General features: G+C 53.1%; 1 protein-coding gene across 4 annotated transcripts; it reads right to left on the bottom strand.

The window, feature by feature from the left end:
- Positions 1 to 389: 389 nt before the first annotated feature.
- Positions 390 to 17,734, bottom strand: LOC140522105 (inner centromere protein-like). 4 transcript variants are annotated; one of them, XM_072637157.1, is made up of 15 exons: positions 17,569 to 17,734; positions 15,523 to 15,642; positions 15,199 to 15,310; positions 13,906 to 14,108; positions 13,633 to 13,684; positions 12,367 to 12,487; positions 12,147 to 12,281; positions 8,512 to 8,645; positions 8,313 to 8,409; positions 8,101 to 8,217; positions 7,265 to 7,410; positions 4,082 to 4,145; positions 3,758 to 3,892; positions 2,018 to 2,222; positions 390 to 872 (listed from the first exon to the last, which is right to left on the bottom strand). In XM_072637157.1, exons 1-15 carry the CDS (start codon positions 17,717 to 17,719, stop codon positions 673 to 675), a joined length of 1,992 nt encoding a protein of 663 aa, XP_072493258.1. In that variant the 5' UTR covers positions 17,720 to 17,734; the 3' UTR covers positions 390 to 672. The 4 variants fall into 4 exon arrangements, with proteins under 4 accessions (XP_072493258.1, XP_072493260.1, XP_072493259.1 ...); XM_072637159.1 differs by having other exon boundaries at positions 2,018 to 2,168; XM_072637158.1 differs by having other exon boundaries at positions 8,512 to 8,621.

Genomic DNA, 17,734 nt, shown 5'->3' with positions numbered 1-17,734 from the left:
GGGGAGACCAGACAGCATGGGACATGAAATGTCCAGGCTGAGGAGCAGGGCAGCAGAGGAGGTCAAATATCAGCACTGGAGGAACCAGAGAACCCAGGATGTAGAAGGTTCCAGCCAGGAAGGAGACAATGACTGGGACAGGAGGGCCAGGAAAAGGCAGAGCTGGACAGATCCTTGGAAGCCAGGCTGTCAGGGCACAAAGGCATCTCAGAACCTTCTCTTGCTCCTTGACTGCTGCTGAGGGTCAGCTGTTTCACCCCAGTGCCAAGCCCAGGTCCCTGCTGAACTCGGCCACCTGAAACCGACCATTGCCACTCCTCCCAGCCCAGGTCATGCTGCAGAGTTTCTTGATCAAGTACCAAGACCTTCCTAAAAGGAACAATGCCACATCATATGCCAGAAAATTTTTATTTATTAACCTAACCTTATCATCTAACCTTTTCTTAACCTAACCTTGTAACACTGGAGTCTGACATCAGCTTCGAACTAGCTACCTAGCAAGCTAGCACTTATGTACAGGTGAGGGACTGCTGTCTTGACCATGTGGGCGCTGTGAGCACCATTGTCCCTCGAGCTCACCCACAGCTTTTGGGAGTCTCAGTGAGGTCCGGCTGTGACTGCACAGGATGGCCAAGAGGGGCCTCCCTGCTCCCATCTCAAGGCGTCTGCAGGTCATACGACAGTTCCCTCAAACTCCGGGACTCTGGCAAGTGGTGGGGAATCCCAGAGGGCAGAGCTGGTGCGAGTGTGATAACGTGGTTTACTCTTTTGGAATATGTCCTCGAGGTCCGGACTGAGGATGGTGCCAAAGATCTGGTCAATGTCAGGAGGGACGTAGTACTGATAGATGGTGGCCTGCCTGAGCTGGAACCCTGGGGCAGGAGAGTCAGGGGTCACATCAGAGCAGGGGTCTCACAAACAGATGCCACCCAAGTCCTAATGACTCTCCTCATCAAGGTTGTTCCATATATTCCCTTCTCCTCACCCCTTGTAACGCCAGCCCTTGCATCTGAGAACCTCCCTCCCCTGACCTCAGGCCCCAGGCTCTCAGTAAATTCCCTTTCTCTCCAGACACCTGAATCCCATCCCTTCCTCTCTTCTTCCTGAAGGAACCTCCTAAGAGCCCACCTTGCAGCATGTCTCCTCCTGGCCTTCCCTCCCTCCACTGAACTCCTTTCACATGTCAGATGTTCAGCACCCCCTTCACATACAACTGTCCCCAATAACCTCTTCAGTGCCAAAGGGAGCAATCTTATCTCTGCAGCTGATGGATCCCGGGCCACCTGCCCCTCGCCTGCTTCTCCTCTTTCCTAATTGACTTCTCATCAGCCCTCTGGATCAAGGATCCTTCTTGGGCCCCATTCTGCTTTCTCTCTCTACTGTTTCCTCTGGTGAAGTGGATCACTCCCAGAGCTATGCATCCATATAGCCTTCTGCTCTCTCCTGAGTGTCAGCCCCAAATCATCCACTGCCAGCTGGCTCTTTCAAAAAGGATGTCTCACAGGCACCTCCAGTTCTCTATATCTGACATGCAGAATTCTCTCCCCTAACGGACACCTCCACCTTTTCGTGGAGAGCACTGCCCACCTGGCTCACAATCTCAGCATTACCCCAGACTCCTCACTCTTTTTCCTCGCACATGGCCCATCGAGGGCCAACCAAACCTTACACTATCTGAACTGAATCTGACCCAGTTATAGATGCTGCCTCGCCCACCACAGCAGTTCACCCAGCCCCGGGTGACTTCACCTGCACACTGCCCTCCCTGTGGATCTCCCCCACCCATCCTCTACACGGCTACAAGGGAATTTTTCCAAAGCCCAGCAGGACGGACCACATCCCTCCCCTGCTTAGCGTCCAGATCAAATGGAAGTTTCCACTGACATTGAAAGGCCAAGCTTTACAACTTGCTATCAGCCTACATTTCTAGCCTTTTAAACATTGCTCCCCTTAGTACACCTCACTCCAATCTCATGAGGGGTGTCATTTGTCATTCAGGGAGACGGTCTTCACTTACCAGTGGCCCAAGCAGGAATGGGCCTGCCGGGCTGGAACTCATCATCTGTGGAGTCATCACTACACAGATCCATTCCATCACTGTCTGGGATGATCTTGAGGCTCCCCTTCGGGTCCTGGGGGGTCATTTCAGAAGAGTTGCCAACCGGAGTCTGAAGATGAAAGGAGACCTCTTTATCTCTTCCTGGCCCCTTGGGCTGCCAGAGCTGAAAGAAGCTGAGAGATGATTCAGTGCAAACCCACCCCCACCCCATCTGACTGATGAAGAGACTGCGGTCCTGAGTGGCCACAGGCCAGGAAGAACACTCTCATTATGTCTCCACCTCTATGTGGATCCGTTTCTTGATGTGTCCAATGTGGATAAGTCACACTCAGCTTCCAGCTGGGAGTCTCAGAGGAAAGGATGTGAACACAGAAAGAAATCCCTGTTTCTGTGGAGGAAATCTTGTGTCTGGCAGGGTCCAAAGACTTCTTTTCTGGGAAGGTGTGCACTGACCCCACAGGGTTTGTGGGGCATCTTCAACTCCTTATAGACCAAGGACCTGATCACTGAGAGCAATGGGGAAGGCCGATGGAGATGGCCTCATCTCGATGTGTGTAGCTAAACCCTAGATAACACTCCTGAGGGCCAGGCCCTCTTGGACTTGACCCTCTGCTGACCGAAAAAATGCCAAACATCAGGAAACTGCTGGCAGACAGAGCTGAGGCAAGCCTGCAGAGTTTGGTTAAGCTTTGGGCTGACAGGCGGCCAAGGGGTCCCCACACTGGGCTCCCCTTGGAGAGTTCTCCCAAGGCTTTCTTTCCCTTCTCCTCTGTAGAGGTCACAGAATGTGGAGGAGGTTCAGAGTTTGAACTAAGTGGGACCTTGTGGGGTCATTGAGGTCATCTCACTGCCCCACGTGGCAAAAGAGAACTCTGGGTGCTAGAAAGTGAAGAGTTCACACAGGAAATGGTGCATGCTGCAGGCTGAACCCCAACGTGGTGTCCTGTTTGGTCCTTAGCCCCCACTGCTCTCAGATACAGCCTTGGGCTACGCTGTACAATGCTGGCGGTGCCAGCCCACTGAGCCGTAGTTCAGCGTTGAGAAGATGGAATTAAATAGGCATTCGTGTCAATGTCAAAATGTGGTTTCAGACAATCCAAATTTGCAAGGGCGAAGTGTGGAGAGTCATAAGGTCATGTGAAAAGACCCCAGGACGTTCAGGGGACAGGAAGTTCAGGGTAGGTCAGCAGTGACACAGCATCCCAGAAAGACAGGGAGAGGCAGGTGGGCAGGGCTTCCAAAAACAAGGAGGTGGCCCTGGTGCCTCTAGCCTCTGCTCCCTCTGAGGCCCAGGCTACACCCCATCGTACAATAATGAAAACCAGACAGTCTGCAGAAAAGGGCAATCCAATGCCAAAGGACGTGGGACTGCTGAGCCAGGACAAGAGGAGACTTAATTTGTCTCCTCACGTCCACGTGTGGTGGGCACCTGGCTGAGACAACAGAGGATAGAACCAGGGCCAAAGTGGGGAGGTCCCCTGGGCACATCCTGACATTCAGAACTCTCCCAAAATGCAATGGGCTGGCTGATCAATTGATGGGCTCCCTGGTCTTGAGAGATCTTGAAGCGGAGGCCAAGGGACCTCTTATCCTGAGCACTGGAAGAAGACCGAGCGTGGACCTGGCTAGTGGCCTAACAGCCCCCTAGGAGCCTGCCTTTCTACGTTTCTGGGCAGTGAGATGCAGAAGGGGCCTCACCTGCACGTGTGTGGTCACATCCAACCATCTGTCAGGGGCTCCAGCAGCGGCTGCCACCACCTTGGCCTCCTTGGCCTTCTTCTCCTGCTCCTTCTGCAGCTTCTTTGGCTCCTGCTCTTGGCGCTGATCTTGCTCCTGGGGCCACAACAGCATTGCGTCAGCCCAGACAACTGCCCAAGGTGCTGCCCCTCATCCCTGCCCTGTTCCAGGAAAACCCAAAGAGCCCAGGGGCAGCAGCCTCTGAAGGCACCATTGGAGGAGGAGGTAAGGGCTGGGGCTGTAGCTAAGACCAAGGCCCACCCCAGGTCCTGCCCAGTGCCTCACCCTCTTCTGCTCCTCTTCCAGTTCCTTCAGTAATCTCTCCTTGTGGAGCTGCAGAGCTCGCTCCCTGAAAACCAAGAGTCCTTCCTCAGCAGTCACCAGCAGGAAGGGGGCCAGAGGGTTGGTCCTGACTCAAATCCCTCCCTGCGGCCCCTCCTGCCACTTTGCCCAGGTCTTAACTACTCTTCACCTACTCATGACAATGGGACAGGGGAAAGAGTATCAGGAGGAAAGTCAGGAAAGCCTAAGGTCCCAGATGGCAGGGCCTGCTTTGTTTCTGTCTTTGTACCCCCAGAGAACTGAGACACAGTGTCTTGTACATAGTAGGCACTCAAGAAATGCTCAAGCAATTGAACTCTCTTTTCTGTTCCACTTTAATCCAAGAACATTCCCAAACACTGATGCAGGAGCTGGGAATCAGTACTGCCTCCCACTAAAACAGACACCCACCATAGGCCTCTGAGTCAAGTGCTTGGAAAACAAATGGAATGATGAATATAGGAGACGCAAAACCATACATGTAAGTATCAGGATGTGATTTCATATCTGGACCAGTAATGTCATCACAGCAGGGAACCTGATGCAGAAACTGCTGCATCCGTGGAGACAGAGCCATACGTTTCAAATGAAATGTCCACCTGTCATGGTCCAAAACGTTAAAAGGATTTGTAGCTGCCATCAGATCCCAGAATGCTACAGGGCCTCCTTAGTGAGTCAAGGGATCGGTCAAGAGATTCGCTCAAAAACTGAGTATAATTATGCTGCAGAGGAACAAAAGGGGTCTTGAGCAGAATAGAGCACTTTCCAACACCCTGATGAAAAGCTCAGAGCTGAGGAAAAACTTTGAAATTCCAACACGGGAGTCAAGAGAAAGCGGGAAAGGCAAGAAACAAGTGGTTGTCTACTGAGGTGTGTGACGGGCCTGGGGATGCCTCTGCCAGCAGCGCCACTGTTACAGGGAAGGCCAAGACTAGCGCCCAGTCACAAAAGTTGGAACGAGAAGAGATGGCACACAGTTGGGGCAATTCTCACTTAAGTAGACTAGTAACTCAGAAAAAGTGCAAAGGACACAGAAGATTCAGTGCCAGACCATCATTGTCCTACAGAAGTCTCACTGTAAAGGTCAACACTTGATGCCCGCAGGAAGTGGAAAGGCAGCAGACAAAAATACAGAGTGATCCGTAAAATTCCACGAAGGACCAGGACAGAGGTGAAATACGAGCAGGGCTGCCTCAGACCACCCCGGAAAACAAGCTGATATTGCATGGGGCTGGAGTGTCCAAGTAAGTGCACTGTCCTGAAAGCGTCAAAGGCTGCAACTAGGACAGCAAAGAGATGAAAACATAGAAAAGGTCTGCCGATTTCTCTGGTAAGCTGGGTTGCTTGTCATTCTTTAAATTCCCAGGCCCTGGTATGCTACCTGAGGATATAGAAGGTCTCTCAGCCACACTGAGAAGCCACAGCTACCTGGGCAGAGCTGGAACCCCACCAGCGTGGAGGAAGCATCTCTACCAAAGAAGGAACACACCAACTGGGGAGGGGCTGATCAAACTGGCCTATGGGTGTAACAGAATACTAGTATGCAGCAAGAAATCAAGCTCTGGTACCGAGAAAAGTCCAAGGAGAAGAGCAGGCATGAGGACAGAAGAGTGTGAGCCAAGAATCATATGGAAGGGGAGATGGACTGAACAGCCGCCCCAGCCCCTCTTGTTCCTGCACCTCAGCCCATTTGCGGTAGGGAGGTGGAGGGCACAGTGCTGCCCACCTGCGGTCAGGGCAGCCCACCTCCCGTGTCACAGGACGGAAACTGGGGGAGAGCAGACAACGCCTGTCAAAGACATTAATAATAGCTATTTTTAAAATACAGAATTAAAAACAAACCGTTGCTCGTGCTCAAATCTGCTTCCAACAAATTCAACTTGTGTCTCAAATCGTCAAAGTCTCAGTTTCCTCATCTGCAAAATGGGGATGATCCCTGCAAATACACACCTCTCAAAATTGTTGTGATATTGGACAGAAGTGAAGAGGATTGTCCCACACAGCGGGACAGTCACCCCAAGGAAGGAAAAAGACCTTGACTTAGCATCTGCTCTGGGTTGAGTGCGAGGGATAAAGAGCTTGCTCATGTTCTAAGAACTAAAGAGACATGGCCCATCCAAAGGAAGGAGAACAGCTAGTCCCAGAAGGGCAAAGGACAAAGAAGAAAAGCAGGATGTGTCTGGGGAATCATGCTCCATGATCCCAAGCTCTCCAATGTGAAAATCCATCCTCTCCATGGCCAACATGATCTCAGGCTCCCAAGGTGGTCAGGAAGTACGAGGAGAGTTCAGCACGACCCTGTGAGTCTCCCGACAGGGCCCATGTAGCACCCACACGTTTTAGGAAAAGAAACTGAGTCTTGGAGAGGGCAAGGGACATTCTCAATGCCCCGTTGAAAGCAAATAATGGAGCCAGCATGTGGCCTGGAGTAACCCCACGCACCTCCCTGCCCAAGAGGACTTCTCACAGATGTCGGGTATCTGCAGGGAGCTCACTCACATTCACATCCTCTCTCTCTCTCTCTGTCTCTCTCTGTCTCTCTCTGTCTCTCTGTCTCTGTCTCTCTCTCTCTCTCTCTCTCTCTCTCTCTCTCTCACACACACACACACACACACACGAATACAATCTCTCACACTCAGCCGCACATAGTCGCACACACACAATCTCTCACAGACTCACACAATTTCACACACATTTCAATCACACACAGTCTCCTCTTTCACACGCACACACAATCTCACACCCAGAAACAGCCACACACACAAGAACACACAGTTACACAAATATGAAGACACAACCAAACACATTCACACAGGCACACAGTGACATGCACACACACAAAATCTCAGACGACCAGTCATAAACACGCAAACATTCATGCACAGACAGGCACAGATTCATGCACACATACAGTCACACATAGAGTCGCACAGAAGCACACACAGTCAAACACATGTACACACACATGCACCCATATAATCACACACAGGAACTCACACTCATGCACACAGTCACACACACGCACACACGGCCACACTTCTGCACCCACACGCACACACAGAAACATCCACAGACGCGCACACACACACAGACATGAACAGAGAGGCAGGGGAGGCACAGCTGCTCAGGGGGCAGACAGGCCCTCACCACTCAGCCTGCAGCCTCTCCTCCTCCCTCTTCCTCTGCATCTCCCTCTCCAGCGCCAGCTGCCTCTCCCGCTGCCTCTGCTGCACCGCGTTTCTTAGGGCTTCTGCCACCTTCCTCTGCCGCTTCTGCTCCCGCTCCTCCTCCTGCTGCAGGTGGAAAGGAGAGGGATCCCGTCAGGGAGGTGGGGAGGGACGGGCCACATGGGCTTCCGAGCACAGACAACTCACTGAGCAGGAGGAGGACTGGTGCGGACACGAATCAGGCTGCTCTAGCTCGCCCTCAGTATCCCCGCTGCTCTCAACAGTCTTTAAGACCCCCTCAGCTCTAAAATCAATGGTTGTACAAGAACCATCCATGCTGGCTCCAGATTGGGCCCACGCTTCTGACTGACTGCAGAATGAATATTCTGCACCTGGCACAGTCCTCCTCCTCGCCCCAATAACACACCAGGCAGTGAGGGGCATCAGGTATCCCAGAATGGACGGTGAACAACTGTCCCCAGTCTTTCTCTCTTAGGTTCCTCTCTGTTGTGGGGCTGGGCCCTGACAACAAGAATGATGAAGATCACATTTCAGTTGTGTTTGGCTTGGCTTATCTCCTCAGGTCCTTACCAACACTTCTACTAGGCAAATATAACTTTGCAGAAGAGGAAACTGAGGCAGGCAACAGTTAAAGGAGCTAACCAAGGTGGCACAGCTGGATCTGAACTAAGGTCCTCTTGCCTCGAGGCTCAGCACACAGGGGCACACAGTTGGCTGCCCACAAGTAAGTGGGGCCGAAGGACCAGAGGCTGGCCAGCTCCACTCCTTCCTCCATGGGGGCCCATCTGCACTCACCTGCTGGAGTCTCTTCTGCCTCCAGGCTTCTTCCTCCTGCTTCAGCATCATCTCAGCCTCCTCCAGCTTCCTGCCAGTTTTCTTGCTGGCCTTCTTAGCCAGCGGCTTCTGCTTTGCCTGAGAGACCCCGAGCCAGGAGGTCAGGGGTCAAGACCCTGCCCTGTCCCACCCAGCATCTTGCCAGGGGCCCAGGCTCTGGGGCTGCCTCTGACCTCCAACTTCTGCTCAGTGCGTTTCTTCTTCTCTACCTCCAGCTGTTCTGCCTGCTTGCGGGCCTTCAGGGCCTTCCACAGGTGCTCTTCCCGTTTCCTGGGGGAACAAGGAGCAATGGACCCATTCTTGGGCTTGGCGAGCCCCCTCAGTCCTCCCCACCATACCGCCCGCCCATGTCTCCAGAAGGTGCTCACTCACATCTTCATCTCCTCCAAGCGCTGGTGTTGGTCCTCCTCCACCTTCTGCTTTCTTAGGAGCTCAGCCTCCTCCTTCTTTTTCAGGTTTTCCAGCTGCTGCAGTTCCTTCTCCTGAGGACAGGAAGGGCATCGCAGCTGTGAGGCAGATGGGGAGACCGCCAGGGGCCAGAAGAGGTCAGAATGCCCAGACTCTCTTCTCCCCACCCCCTTTCCCTGGAAGGCCCACCTTCCCCCCATTCGATATGCAGAGAGCATGAGAAGGGCTGTGTCACAGACAGGACCTGAACCAGGCTCTGAAGGCAGCTGGCTCTTCTCTCCACATGCTCGAACAACTGTTCTTGACATCAATGAGTCAAAGGAAGGGAAGCTGAGGGCATAGGGGGTGGCTGGTGTCCTGCCAGTGTGTCCTCCCAGGGCTTGGTCAGCCACTAACTGGCCAGGTGGCTGTACACCACTGCTTCCCCTCTCTGAGATCCAAAATTCATCATCTGTCAAATGGGCTCATTGTCCTTGCCTTCCATGGAGGCAGTATAGAAACCAAGGCTCGGAGGCTGTCCTGGCTCCTCTTGATAGTCAACATCAGGGCCTCACTGATCGAAAGAGGCAAGGGGCTGATCCAAGACCTCACGTACAAGACACTGTGAGCTGGGCTTCACACCCATCAAAAACTGTGAGGTGCAGCCAAATGATCGACACTATTGGACCCCAGGATACCTGAGCCCACCAGCTCGAGGAGAGTGCAGCCCCCACAAGAACACCTCGCACACCCCTTGGCCACCTGTCCGGAAAGAAGCCTTGGACCCTGTGTGCTGGGAGAGAACCTCGAGGGCCTTCTTGGCCTGCCAGATCTAGATACCCCTCCAGGGGAAAGACTGAGTCAGGCTTCAGAAATCCATCACATGGGGACTGAAGAAAAAGGAGAACGGAGGAGGACAGTGACTAGCTCTACTCTGCCCAGCCTCAGAATGCACACCCAGAAGGGGTCAAAATCTGCAGGAAACCAACGGGACAGCAGAATGGAGCCTTCTAACTCGACCCAATGTACAGGGATTTGAGGTCCACTGCACTCAAGCATCATGCTGGCAGCCATAGACACAGGCCATGCCTTGTGAACTAGTGAGCTCCCTGCTGCTCTGAGGTGTTCCAGTAAAGGCTAGACAGATGACCCCATCAGGATGCTGTGGACGGTACACCTCCCTCTCACAGAACGAGGGTTGACATAACTTCCGAAGCTCACCACACAGACGCTACCCAAGGGATCAATCCCCACTGAGTTCCAGCTCCCTCCTCGCACTGCCCTTTCTGCCGTCAACCAGAGGCAAAATCTCCCGATTCGTGCAGCTGGCTCAGCGTGGACTAAGAAGTGGGAGAGTGGGAAGCATGACAATGGAGAGAATAGTGGGAGACAGCATTTTCAGGATGACTGATACAACTGCGTTTGCTTGGTTCAAAAATTCAGGTGTCAGCCAATGTTCATCAAATCGAATAGACAAAAGTCCTTCAAATGGATGAAACCAAAGTCCTTTCTGAAAAGATTCGGCCCAGAAATCCTTTAAGCAGCAGCTCCTGAAGAACGTTTAACTGACAAACTTGGGGGCTTTGGGGAGCAGCCAAGTCTCGTGAGAATTCCCAGCTTGGTACCTCCCTCCACCACTCTCTATCGACATTTCTTCACCAGCTAAAGCAAGGGCCCAGAGCACTGCAGATCCCGTGACCTGCCTGGGAGTCCACAATCTCTTGAAGGTAACAACACTCTGATCCCTCCCTAAACAGAGACTTTGGGATGAACTGCCTTCCCTGGAATGCCATGACTCCCAAGTTCAGTAGGTCATTGTGGGACAAAGCTCTCCTCAGAGGAGAGCCAGGACACCACAACTCTGGCCAGAAATGCTACCCCGTTCCCCAAGGCTTCAAGGTAAGGAACTCCTCATTCCCAGAAGGAGGAAAATATGGTCTCCTTGAGTACTAATCACCTGCTGGGCTCTTTCTGGTCTCTAGAACATAAATGGAAAAGGCTGCTCCCCTTGGAGGAAGCATGCGAATATTCCAAGACAGAATCAGCTGCTTGGCCTGGACCTTGGGCATGGCCCTGAACTCTTAAGAAGTAGCCAAGAAGGCCAGGAAGAATCTCATCCCAGGAACCCAGATTTAGGTAAGTGGGAGAACTCTCCCAAATAACCCCCAGACCCCTTACAGAAAACTCCTGCCCTTAGGATGTGGGGATCCTGGGGGCAGTACCCCTAGCTGGGCACAGTGAAGTAGGCGAGACTGTGCAGTCCTCAGCACAAAGTTACAGACGCAGCTGCCCTGCTCCTCCAGGCTCCTTTCCTGATTCCCACAGGCTGATGATGGTGATGGGCCTTTCTCTGTCCAAGACTCAGGTTCCCTCTCCTTCATCACTCAAGGTCTGTCTCATGGCTCTACCCCCACTTCAATTCCAAAAGGCAAGTCATTTCCACAACTTTAAAATCAACTGACCAGAAAGTTTGTGGAATGCCCCTGGGAGCAGGAACCAGCCCCAACAGTGGTGTGCTCCTTAGACCAAACTCAAAGGACAGGTACAAGCTCCTTAAGAAGGATCTCTCAGAGACTCTGGGAATTAGGAATGAGACTTTGAAAACATAGTTTTTCTCACTAACAGGAGCTGAAAAGGTCAATACTAGCATTCTAAAGAGGGGAGCATCATCGCCTACCATCGAGCCAGGGTATGGGGGAAAATCAGGGGCAAGGTAGACCAGGGGGCCATTTGTTTCTTTGCTGGCAAGAGCCCAGGACTGAGGCCTCAGGATCCAGGAGGGTCAGGCGCTGGGTCGTGGCTGCCCACAGTGCAAAGGGAATGCCCGTGTTGGGCCATCTGTGCTGGGCCAGCAACCCGGGACAAGCCCTGCAAGGACTTGCTGGGCGACCCTGAACCAGCGACTCGACCTCCTGGGGCTCCCTTCCCCAGGGAGTTACTCTGCTGACACACTCACAAAGTTCACGTGTAAAACAAGGCATTCTAGCACTTCAGGAAGTAGTGGTCCAGAAGGGAGGGTGGGGATGGGTGGCTATACTACTAATATGATAGGTGGGTGGATTACTCAGGACAAAAGTGCCCTGTGAAAGAAGAAAAGGAGGAAAACCTGGCATTAAGTCTTCTCGCTGCCTCACACACCCCTGCCAGGCACACAGCCAGAGGCCTTGGGCAGCCCTGCCCTTGAAGCCAGTCCTCCAGGCTGCTCCAGGGCAGGGGGGCTGCCTGCATCCCCAACCTCTGACCCAGCCATTTCCTCTAAAACCTCGGGCAAGCTAAGCAGAGTAATCTGAGTTTCCCTTGATGCTCATGCACACTATGGGGCTGACACACCACTGAAGAAAACTCATCTCCTAAGACGATTCTGTATACAACCCACATGGAACGTTCAATTGAGCCTCAGCTCTTAGTCAGGACCTAGAGTGCCAGGGTTAAACCTGCATCCTCTCTACACTCAAACCAAACCTCTGGCTCACGTACAGGCACTGCTTGGACTATTTGGACCCCAGTTCTCTGAGAAGGTCACCAACGCAAAACTGCACTCCCAGCTGTCCCGTGGAAGTCCCAGGCACAGGCCAAGCAGAGAAGTTCCTCTGGTGGCTACCCCTGGCCCCGGTGCTGACCTCGGCATCCAGATGGTGGACAGTGTTGCGCTTGATGAACGACTTCATGACACTGGGGCGGCTGGCGGAGGTCAGCGTCACGAGCATCTGCTTCTTTCTCACTGTCTGTAGGAACATTCGTACGGGCTGCACCACCTGCCCAGGGAGATAAGGAGGAAGGCGTGGGCATGGCGCCAGCCTAGCAGCAGCCAGGATGGGGAGTGTGCCTCACCTGCCTTACCTTGCGGCCGGGGAAGACGGGTAAGGCTGTCTTGGTGCAAGGAGGAGTGAGAGCCTCATCGTCCATGTGGTGCCATTTCTCAGCCGCCTTACTGACAGCTTGCTTGTAGCTCCACCTCCGCCTGTGGGGGCAGAATCAGCACCCATGGGTGCCCTGGGACAGATGACAGCAGCCCCCTGCCACAGCCCAAGCAGCCAGGCCCTGACAGGTGGAGTCTCAGCCTTCCTCCTCCCTCCACATCCTAGACCTGGCACACTTTAATAATCACAGGCCTAGGCACTCACTCCTGGAGGGCTCTATCTTGGCCTGGGGAGGGACAAAGGTCAAGTCCCCACCTGCCCTCAGAGAACGCACAATCTTACAGGAACACCAGATGCCAACAGCCAGGATGAGAATCACACACACACACTGCTACGGAATCATATGTGTCTGATTAAATCAAACACAACTTTTCTAAGCACCTCCTCCATCAAAAAGCCTTGTTCTAGGTTCTGAGGCTCCAGCAGTAAAGATTGAACAAGTTCTGCTCTCAGAGGCTCACATCCTACTGGGAATGTCCACAGGGAGGTGTGTGTGTATGTGTGTGTGTGTAGGTCACCTATACATGGTAGACGAGATTATATGGGAAGGGAGGGAGAGAGGACACCTCCCTCTCCACTGGAGGCCAAAATTCTTCCTGGAGCCACCCACCAAGGCCACAAGGAGCGTTTACTCAGGATCCACCACCACTTTGTCACCAACTGAGCATCAAGAAAGCTTGAGAGGCCTTCCAATTCACCCATTTGACAGAGAAGGAAACTGAGGCCCAGAAACGTCATCTGCCCAAAGTCACACCAATAAGTTTGAGGTCTTATCATCCAGAGAACTTAGGGAATGGCCTCCTCCTTTCCTTTCACCTGCCCCACTAACCAGACTCTTCTTAAAGGCTGATTCTGAGAAGGAAGTTATTTTGGACGCCTTAGCTGGGTGTCAGCATGAGTTGTGCAAGGACCATATTAAGGATCTCTGGAATGCCTTGGGGACCCCAAGCTCATCTGGATGGCGGCTTTTCCCCAAAAGCCTAGCTTGCCTTGGAGGTTCTGAAAGAGGCTGAGTCAAAGTGTCCAGAGGGCAGACCTCCCCGCAGTGCCGGGATGTTTTGCTCACTGAGGCACACAGTGGCACTTTAGCAGCACTGAATTCGTGGATCCCTTGGCCAGCTCTGGGACCATCCTGTGTGGTCTCTCCCTGCCACTTGTGCTCACAGATACCTGCGGCTCCTCCTACCTGATGCTCTGAGGAAGCTTCCTGGGCGCCTCACCTTGGTCCATCGTGCTCTCTACGGAGAGAAGAAGACAATGGAGACCCACCCTTCCTCTGAACCTTTCACCCCCGATATCTTGTTAGATCCTTGTTGCAGATTTAGGGCACAGAGGGAACCAAGCCACAGTAGTAGAACTGGCCCAAAGAGAGGACCTGTGCTAGCCTTGCTCACCACCAGGCACTTCTCGGCACTCTGCTGATCGCTGACGCCAATCTCCACGACGGGTACGAGCTTACCTGAGCATGGCAGGTTCCCTGACGTTCTGGGGAACTCCGTAGGGGAGGCAGGCAGCGAGGGGACCGCTGCTGATTGGCTTTGGGTCCCACAAGAGACGGAGCCGTTCTCAGCCACCCCCGGGACCAGCTTCTCCAAGCTCTCTTTGACCGCAAGTAGCTGCTGGCGGTGCTGACTGCTCTTGGGCCTCCTGGGGCCAGACCCCCTGCAGGAAGCAGAAAATAGGGTCTTGACACCACGGCCCTAGGCATCGCCAATCTGGGAGGCTCTGCCTCTCAGTCTACAAACCTATGCCTGGCAAACAAAGAAAATCCCGAATATGTTCCCTGCCCTTAAGGAACTCACAGTGAATAGAGCACTGGCCTGGAATCAGGAAGGCCTGAGTTCAAATTCAGCCTCAGACACTGACTAGCTAGGGGACCATGGGCAAGTCATTTTGCCTGCGTACCTCAGTTTCTTCGTCTGTGAAAATGAGAGTCTTGGACTCCAGGACCTCCAAGGTCCCTTCTGGTTTCCAATCTGGGTCCTAGACTCTCTGCAGGGCCTGCACGTCGGCACCAAACTCTCCCCTGCCCTGCCCTTGCTGCTTGCCTGGGTCTCCTCTCCCCTCAACATCTCCTACTTCCCTCCATGTTTCCCACAGCACCAAGCACAGTGTTGAGAGTACTACCATCATCACTGGACCACCATTTGAATGGATGGGACCTTGGAAGCCTTCTGGCCCAGCTCCCACTATTTACAGAGGCCTAGGGAGCTAGCACAGACTAGGAGGGCTGGAGATAGATGCTGACACCAAACTCAGGCCTGTCTCCATTGTTCTGCCTTGCCCACTTAGCCTTGGGGAAGCCAGATACTGATGGAGCATAGGAAGGGCAAGTCCAGAAGACTGGTCACATCCCTTTAGAACATAAGATCCAGTCCACAGAGAAGAGAACGTCTCATTCTCTGGGCTCCATACAATGCCTGGCATAGAGGGAGGCAAGAAGGGAGAGAAGGATGGAAGGAGAAAGAAAGGAAAAGAAGAAAAGAAAGAGGAGGGGAAGGAAGGAAGGAAAGCAGGCCAAAATGGCAGAGCTTGGAGCAGGAGTGTAATGGGACACATGCTTGTCCTTGTTTGTTTGTGCTTTCTCAGTTCCTGTGACTCTGCCTTGCAACAGGGGCCAGATTCCCCATACGGTTCCTAAATTATTTTAAATAATGGTTTCTGTCCCCAATCCCTCAGGTCACTCAATTTTGCCCAATACCCCTTGCCCTGGGCTGCTGCACCCATGCGGGTCCCTTGGCCCCAGGCTAACCTGGAAAAAGTGCTCAAACCCTCTTCCTCCTGCATCTGCTGCAGCCACACCGTCTCATTTCTGTGGGCCTCCAGGACTCTCCCAGAGCCTATGGTGGTCCCCATGGTGCCATCTGCAATTTCAGAGCAGAAGGGAAGGTCAAAATGAGAATTCCCAGGTCACCTGCTGAGAAAAATCATCTGAAGCAGGCTCCAGGGTTGCTCAGGGGAAGGGGACCAGGTCCAGGCTCTAAGATCACTCCCATCCCTCCACCCTGAATGCACTAGCCATTGGGAGCATCTTCAGATGCCAAGAATGTCTTCACTGCAGCAGCAATCTGGATACCTTCGTATTTTCTGATGCTGATGCATCTCACTGGCTCCCTTTCCAGTCTCTGCACTCCATCTCTCTGGAGGTCGTAGGTGTTTCGACGACATTGGAAAGGCAGCAGTGATCTCAGAAAGGCTAAATGGTTGCAAGGAATCAAATCAACAGTTCAAAGTCAAGTGTACTCATTCTGGGTACTATGTTTCAGTCCATGCCCCACACTGGTTACCACTTCCTTGTGTTATCTACCATGTAAGAACCTAAATGCCCCATGAAGGCTGGCACCAGCTTGGCTTGCTTGTATCTGCCACGCTAAGCCCAGGGCCAGGCACAGAGAAAGCATTCCCTTCCTTCCTAATTGCCATCTGAATATTCTCAAGCTGTTAGAAGATCCAACAAGTGCCATTTGATCTTTGTGTCTTGGCAGCAAGCTGGGAGGTCAGCACCTAGCAGCACGCTGGGCAGGAAGAAAGTGATTAATAGGAGCCTTGGCGACTGGCTGGCGGGCCACAGGGACCAGTGAGTGTACATCTGTGGTCCCAGGGTGAGGCAAGGAAGAGAGAACTGACTTGGAGAGAGAGGCCCAGAAGTCAAACCTCTCTCAGACATGGGTCAGACATCACAGGCTGGTGCCCCTTAAACTGAGCCAGGATCGGGAGGCAGGGGCAAACAGGGAACGAAGGTGGAGTGCTGGCCCAGCAACTACCTGGCATTCTTCTCCCTCAGATGCTTTACACCCCAAATGCAGTAAGGAATTGGTTGGGTACTTAGGCAACCCAGCCCAGGGAGGCCATGGGGCATCAGAAGGAGCTCGCATGCTCATTTCATACTGCTGTCCTGAGGACGCAGGAGCCCCAGGAACCCAACATCCTCCCTCTGATGGCTTACCATTCCGCAAAGCAACCTCGGGCCAGCACCCCACTGCTCACCAATGTCAACATGACCCCTCTTCATGTTGATCAGTTCCCTTCAATTCAACACCCTGGGAGCTAGAGGGGATGCAAATCCCCAGCAGATCCATTCCCCACAGGAAGAATCCATATCCCAAGGAGGAAACCAGAGGAAAGGGATAAAGTAGGATGAAGGCAGGCAAGGCAACCAAGACCTGTCCCTCATGACTCACATCAACACAAGCCCCAACTGCAGGTCTTCAGGTCTCCTCAGCAAAGTGAGCCCTGAATTCCAGAAAGGAACAGGGCAGCCAGACAGAAATTGGGGAGTACAGATAGGAAGAGCCAGGCCCATACACCCACTCCAAGCTCCACTGGGAACAAAATCCCTGCCTGGCAAAGAGGCTTTGGGATCTCAGGTCCATTGCTATGGATGGGAATAATCATTTTCAAAAGTGCTTCACTTCTGCAAAGTGCCTTACCTATACTATTTCCCTTAATCCTCACCACCTTGGGAATCAGGTGCTATGACTGTTCCCATTTGACAGTTGCGGAAACTGAGGCACACAGAAGTTCAGTGATTAGCCCGGGCTCACACAGCCAGTAAGTGCCCAAGTCCAGAGTTCCAGCCACTAAGCCACCAGCTGAGGAAATATGCTACCAGGCTCCCCAGAGGAGAAAGCACCAACATGGGACCTAGAGTCTTCCCCTACGGAGGGCCACAAACACCGTGACGGGTGATGAGGAAAGAGGTCAAGCCTTTGCGGTGCTGGCTGCCCCAGTGCGTTCGAAGCTGAGGCAGCGTCAGGTATTCAAAGCCCTCAAGGTACAAAGATGAAAGAGCCAACCTGACCATTGCCTTCACCAGAACACAGCTCATGGTCCACCAGGGGAGCTCTGAGACAGACACACACAGCAGTGTAACCCGCACGACAGTGCAAGGAGCCAGGCCAGTCAGGGAGATTTGGGGGACAGAGAGTCGTCTCAGACTTTGGGATGTCTTATCCAACTGAGAGGTCCCTGGGACAAAGGGGTTGTCCAAGTGCCTTCTATGGGAGGCTTTTGATCAGAAGAAAAGAAAAGCAGCCAAGAATCCACAGTCCCAGCCTTGCCTCCCCTACGAGATGAACCCCAAGTCAGACTGATGTTTCCCCTCACCCCCACTCCTGCTTACCTAGGGGTCTGCCGCCACACCAGCGAGTCACCCTTTGGACACCTGCGCCCCAGGTTTGGCCCATTTCTTCACGACCGGAGTCACCAAGCAAACTTCCACAGCAACTGTCCCTTGTGGAGTAACGCAGACTGTTGGGGTTGCAGAATTCCATGGCAGTTAGGGAGAG

This window comes from Notamacropus eugenii, chromosome 2 (genome assembly GCF_028372415.1).
Source record: "Notamacropus eugenii isolate mMacEug1 chromosome 2, mMacEug1.pri_v2, whole genome shotgun sequence".
Lineage (NCBI taxonomy): Eukaryota > Metazoa > Chordata > Mammalia > Diprotodontia > Macropodidae > Notamacropus > Notamacropus eugenii.
Note: the sequence above shows the minus strand (reverse complement) of the source record. Positions and strands in the feature narration are given on the sequence as shown.

Bases quoted from the DNA above. Each gene is read 5' to 3' on its own strand.
- LOC140522105 (XM_072637157.1), bottom strand. From the start codon at position 17,719: ATGGAATTCTGCAACCCCAACAGTCTGCGTTACTCCACAAGGGACAGT. The intron at 7,411-8,100 runs GTGAGTGCAGAT...TTCCACCTGCAG, and splicing joins GGCAGAAGAGACTCCAGCAG to CAGGAGGAGGAGCGGGAGCA. The intron at 2,223-3,757 runs GTGAGGCCCCTT...AGCTTCTTTCAG, and splicing joins ATGTGACCACACACGTGCAG to CTCTGGCAGCCCAAGGGGCC.